Source organism: Zalophus californianus, chromosome 5, assembly GCF_009762305.2.
Source record: "Zalophus californianus isolate mZalCal1 chromosome 5, mZalCal1.pri.v2, whole genome shotgun sequence".
Lineage (NCBI taxonomy): Eukaryota > Metazoa > Chordata > Mammalia > Carnivora > Otariidae > Zalophus > Zalophus californianus.
In genome coordinates, this window is record NC_045599.1 from 7,424,354 (window position 1) to 7,430,729 (window position 6,376).

General features: G+C 36.8%; 1 protein-coding gene across 1 annotated transcript; it reads left to right on the forward strand.

Annotated features, from left to right (window-relative positions):
• Positions 1-2,900: 2,900 nt before the first annotated feature.
• Positions 2,901-3,828, forward strand: LOC113929723 (olfactory receptor 2M4-like). Its single transcript, XM_027606833.1, is given in 2 exon segments — positions 2,901-3,067; positions 3,069-3,828. Coding segments are annotated over 2 exon segments (927 nt in total).
• The last annotated feature ends 2,548 nt before the right edge of the window (positions 3,829-6,376 follow it).

Consider the following 6,376-nt stretch of genomic DNA (forward strand, 5'->3'; position numbering starts at 1 on the left):
CAATATTCCATACTTAATCTCATTTTTAAAATAACAAGGGACACTTGGGTGGCTCAGATGGTTAAGCATCTGACTTCAGCTCAGGTCATGATCCCAGGGTCCTGGACCCTGAGCTGGGCTTCCTGCAAGCAGGGAGCCCACTTTTCCCTCTTTTCCCTGTTCATGCTTTCTCTCTCACTCAAATAAATGAATAAAATCTTTTAAAAAATAACAAATAAGCTGGCAGTTCTTCATATTGATTGCATTGGGAATAAAATTATATTTGTTATTTTTTTTAGTTTTATATACCCTTGTTTCAGAAAATTTGGGTTTCCTCAACAACAACATCATTAGAATAAGTGAAATTACCTAGTATATAGTGGTCATACAAATAAATGAATTAGCGACCTAAGAATGAGTTTGTCACTGGTTTCAATATTTAGCATATCTCATTCTTTAAGGCACTCTTCTATGTCCAAATGTTAGAAATGGGAATGAAACTTTTTTTTTGGTATATTAGCATAATATTTTAATTCTGTGAAAAAAATAAAGTCATGCCATTTTTGTGTGTCATTAATACAAAGTTCTCTATTTCCCTCTGAAGAATACTAGTATTAATGTTGTCTCTCCTCTCATTTTCATTATTGACAAAAAAATTGACAAAAAAATCATTGAGAATATCAATACATAATCAGGATATTTCCTGGGGAAAATTTCACCAGCAAAATGATTTCAAATTAATTGTCTCCAAAGAGAACTTTGTGACAGGCATAGACCACTTAACATTAATATGTATATTACAGAGAGGCCCTCAGGAATCTGCTGTGTTTTTGGAAGTATATTTTATTTTGTTTGAGGTATGTAATAATACATACAATTTGTAGATATAAAATAGAAACAGCTTGATATATCACTACTTATGCCACGAGTCATTAAAGTGTCCAAAGTAAAAATGAATAATTGGATTTCTCAACAACTTAATTGAATTTCATGTAATATATTTGAAACTGCTATTTTGCTTAGAATGTTTCTGAAGGGACTGAAAGATAGATATTAAGGATAAATGCAATGATAAATAATCTTTAGTCAAGTAGATATTCAGTATCAAAAAGTATTATATGAATTAGACAAAATTTAGATTTTTTTTGGATTTTATTTATTTATTTGAAAGAGAGAGAGAACAGGTGGTGGGGAGAGGAGAGGGAGAGGGAGAAGCAGGCTTCCCGCTGAGCAGGGACCCCAGTGCTGGGCTTGATCTCAAGACCCTGGGATCATGACAGGAGCCAAAGGCAGCTGCTTAACTGACTAAGCCAGCCAGGTACTCCCAAAATTTTGACTTTTAAACCTAAATCAAAAAATATAAGACCATGAGAATATTAGGAAAAAATACATTATTTCAAATTTGAAGTCAGGAAGTCCAAAAAAATTTTGGTAGCAGGATGGGGGGGGGGGAAGTGGGGCATGCTTTGGATTGAGTTTTGTTTGCTGTATAATTAATTTGAAACTCTAGGGAAATATCTATATAGTTTGATATTTTAGAGACAAGGCAAAATAAATGGGGTCTAGAGACCATAATCAATAACTTTTGAGAAACTTATAAATAATTATATTTCTAACCAGTTCTTCACTTCTCTACTGTCACCTCCTTGGCTTTACCCTGGTTCCCCTCGATGCTGCAGGTACACCCTTACTGGTCACCATGTTTGCTGATTAACACACCTAAGCAATCATACTTCAGTAAACATTAGACTTTCTCAATGTTAAGTCATTTCATGTCACTCTACATCTTTATGCTACCGCTTAAAATGCTTCCTTAATAATTGCTTAATTAAAAACAAATTTGAAGCAAATTTAATCTGACTCCCTAGGATCACATTACTCATACCTCTCCAGGCTACATTAATTAATTAATTAATTGGTTAAGTAATTGGTTAATTAATTAAGTGCTTTACCTATAACACACAAATACATCTGGTGTTCTGCCCCCTTGAACTGTAAAGGTTTGGGCATTTTATACATTTAGCCCTTTACTCGTTGTAGTGAAACATACCTCATTAGTTCCCAAAATGACACATTGAAGTGAAGCTTTTAAAGACCTGAAAATGAGGTTCTCTTTTGTTCCCTAGAAGTTTATATCACATGACTTAATAACGTTTTATTATAACATTGAAAAAAATTCTAGAAACAAACAAATGCATAAATAAAAAGCTCCCTTTCCCATACAGATTAACAAAAACAAAATTATTCTCAAAAGATAAGTGAATACTCTGTTCTTCCATAGGAAACATTTTAAAGGGTTCTTTGATTAATTAAGATAAGACTCCAAGACTTGGTCTGAGAACTGAAAGTAAAAACTTACAGTATTAAATTCTTCTCTAAATTAAGGTATACAGGTGTAATGATAGTGATACCATACAGACTTTCACTGTGCTAGTGCCACAATATGAGGAAGGGGCAGGATGGTACAGGGAATTATTACAACAGGAATTCAGTAGTGATTTAGGAAAACACCAACCTGGAGATGTGTTAGAACAAATTGAGAAAAAGGCCAATGAGGAATTTCTTGTGATCAAGGATGGACATAAAAATTCAGGAATAGGTTAATTATTTTCCTTCTACGTTCTCTATTGCCTGTCTACCGGTAGGTACATTGTTTGACTCACAAGTTTCATATTTCTTATCTAGGAAATAAAGAAAATATTTTTAAAGTTGTTGCCTGTGACATTTGGAAAGAAAGAACTGGCAATCAGTGAACTAAGTCACAGAACTCTTTGTGACCAGATGGGAAATAACTAAAGGTCTTGTGCATGCATTAAATACAGTTCCCATTAGAGTGATTGGCATGGTGTACATTTGAAAACTAAATTAATAAATAATATTGTGGTTTTCCTAGGACTTCTAGGTAAGGCAAATTATCCAGAATGGTGTGGAGAAACCAGAACTTTAGCTCTGACTTCATCCTTCTAGGAATCTTTGATCACAGCTTCACCCACACCTTCCTCTTTTCTCTGGTCTTGGGCATCTTCACGGTGGCCTTCATGGGAAACACTACTATGATTCTCCTCATTTACTTTGACACCCAGCTCCATACACTTTCTCCTCAGCCATCTCTCCCTAATGGACCTCATGTTCATCTGCACCACTGTACCCAGGATGGCCTTCAACTACTTGTCTGGCAGGAAGTCCATCTCTCTGGCTGGTTGTGGAGCCCAGATATTCTTCTATGTGTCCTCACTTGGAGCTGAATGTTTCCTGTTGGCTCTCATGGCCTATGACCACTATGTGGCTATATGCCACCCACTTTGATACACCATCCTCATGAATCAGAAACTCTGTGCCCTCATGACTGCTGCTTCCTGGATCCTGGGCTCTCTTGATGGCATTATTGTGCTTGTAGAAGTCCTGTCACTCTCTTACTGCAGCTCTCTAGAAATTCATCACTTTTTCTGTGATGTTGCTGCCCTTTTCCCTCTATCTTGCACAGACAGCTCTGCTTTTGAAAGACTGCTTTTCATCTGCTGTGTGGTGATGTTAATACTGCCAGTCTCTGTGATCATTATTTTCTATTCACATGTCCTCCGAGCTGTCATCCGCATGAGCTCTACAGAAAGTCACCGCAAAGCCTTTACCACCTGTTCCTCCCACCTGTCTGTGGTTGGACTCTACTATGGTGCTGCCATGTTCATGTACATGAGACCAGCTTCTAACCACACACCAGACCAGGACAAGATAGTATCTGCCTTCTACACCATCCTCACCCCTATGCTGAACCCTCTCATCTACAGCCTCTGCAACAAAGAAGTGTCCAGGGGACTTCAGAAACTAATGAAGAAAGGAAAGTTAATGTAATTTTTTTTCAAATATAATTGAGTGCTCACTCAGGTTCATACTCTTCCAAGGAAGCTGGAATCCCTTGGCCATCAGAGGATGCTATAATATATAAACATCATGTGAAAAATAGGCTGTATTTGGAGATTAGCATAGGCTATTTTACTCCCAATGAATTTTAGTTATATTACTATTTATTAGTAATAAGTACTTGACTTTGAACCCAGTTATAAGTCTTATAGTTCTTTGCTGTGCCCAAGAAAAAATGCTGGAGTTGCAACACTGCTTTTGTTGAGTGACTTTTGCTTAAGGATTACTTACCTGGGAGTAGATAAGTGTTACCCTCCTTGAACCTGGGTATTGACTGTTTTATTCCTGACTCTTTACATAATTACAAACCATTTACAAGTAGGGATTTAGTATTGACACTTTCTCCAATCAAGTCTTATGTCTGTACAAAATAGCTCTTACTTAGATCACCACATCAAAAACTAATGATGTATTGTATGGTGAATAACAGAAGAATAAAAAAACAAAAAAACAAAAAACCCAAAATAGCTCTTAGAATGTCCTACATATTTTTTTTCACCTTTAAATTAAAAGCGGATTTGTTAACAAATCCAGCTAAAATACCTTTGCAAAAAAATGCTTTGGCCTTTCTTCTAAATCATGATTTATCTTATGACTCATTCATCTTTATATTGCTAACTATAATCTATCTGAAGAAATTAGAAAACCCTTAGTTATTGGAATTGCTAACTATGGCTATATTATCTTATTATTTACTTTTTTTTCAATTTTTCATTTTTTGTTAAGTTCAATTAGCTAAAATAAATTATATCATTAGTTTTTGATGTAATGTTCAATGATTCATTAGTTGCATATAACACCCAGCGCTCATCGGATCATGTGTCCTCCTTAATGCCCATCACAGAGTTATGCCACCCCTACACCCCTCCCTTCTGCAACCCTCAATTTGTTTCCAGCAGTCCAGAGTCTCTCATGATTTGTCTCCCTCTCTCATTTCCTCCACTCCAGATTTCCATCCTTCCCCTATGATCCTCTGCCCTATTCTTTATATTCAACATGTGAGTGAAACTATATGATAACTATCTTAATCTGCTTTACATATTTCACTTAGCATAATACACTCCAGTTCCATCCATGTCAGTACAAATGGTGGGGATTCATTCTTTCTGATAGCTGAATAATATTCCATTATTTACATAAACCAAATCTTTATCTATTGATCTGGCAAAGGACATCTTGGCTCCCTCCACAGATTGGGGTTTTGTGGACATTGTTGTTATGAACATTGGGGTGCATGTGCCCCTTCTTTTCACTACATATGTATCTTTGGGGTAAATACCTAGTAGTGCAATTCCTGGGTCCTAGGGTAGTTCTACTATTAATTTCTTGAGGAACGTCCAGACTGTTTCCCAGAGTGGCTATACCAACTTGCAACCCCACCAACAGTGTAAAAGGCTTCTCTGTTCTCCACAACCTCACCCAGCATTTGTTGTTCCCTGTCTTCTTAATTTTGGCCATTCTAACTGGTGTAAGGTGGTATCTCACTGTGGTTTTGATAGGCACTTCTGTGATGGTAAGTGATGTAGAGCATTTTTTTATGTGTCCATTAGTCATTTGGATGTCTTCTTTAGAGAAGTGTCTGTTCATGTCTTCTGCCCATTTCTTGACTGGATTTTTTTTGGGGGGGTATTGAGTTTGGTAAGTTCTTTAGAAAAGAACTTGGACACCAGCCCTTTATCTGAAATGTCATTTGCAAATATCTTCTCCCATTTGGTAGGTTGCCTTTTAGTTTTGTTGACTGTTTATCTGGCTGTGAATTAGATTTTTATCTTGATGAAGTCCCAGTAAGTAGTTCATTTTTATTTTTTTCACTTTGCCTTTAGAGACATGTCTTGCAAGAAATTGCTGCGACCAATTTTGAAGAGGTTACTGCCTGTGTTCTCTAGGATTTTAATGGATTCCTGTCTCACATTGAGGTCTTTCATTCATTTTGAGTTTATCTTTGTCCATGGTGTAAGAGAATGGTCCAGGTTCATTCTTCTGCTTGTGGTAGGCAATTTTCCTAGCACCATTTAATAAAGAGACTTTTTTCCATTGGATATTCTTTCCTTCTTTGTCAAAATAGTTGGCCATAGAGTTGAAGGTCCATTTCTGAGCACTCTATTCTGCTCCATTAGTCTATGTGTCAGTTTTTGTGCCAGTACCATGCTGTCTTGATGATCACAGTCCTGTAATATATCTTTTTTAAAAGATTTTATTTATTTATTAGAGAAAGAGAATGAGAGAGAGAGAGCATGAGAGGGGGGAGGGTCAGAGGGAGAAACAGACTCCCCGCCAAGCAGGGAGCCCAACGTGGGACTTGATCCCAGGACTTCAGGATCATGACCTGAGCTGAAGGCAGTTGCTTAACAAACTGAGCCACCCAGGCACCCAGTCCTGTAATATATCGTGAAGTAAGGCATTGTGATGTCCCGAGCTTTGGTGTTCTTTTTCAACATTCCCTTGCTGATTTTAGGTCTTTTCTGGTTCCATTCAAATT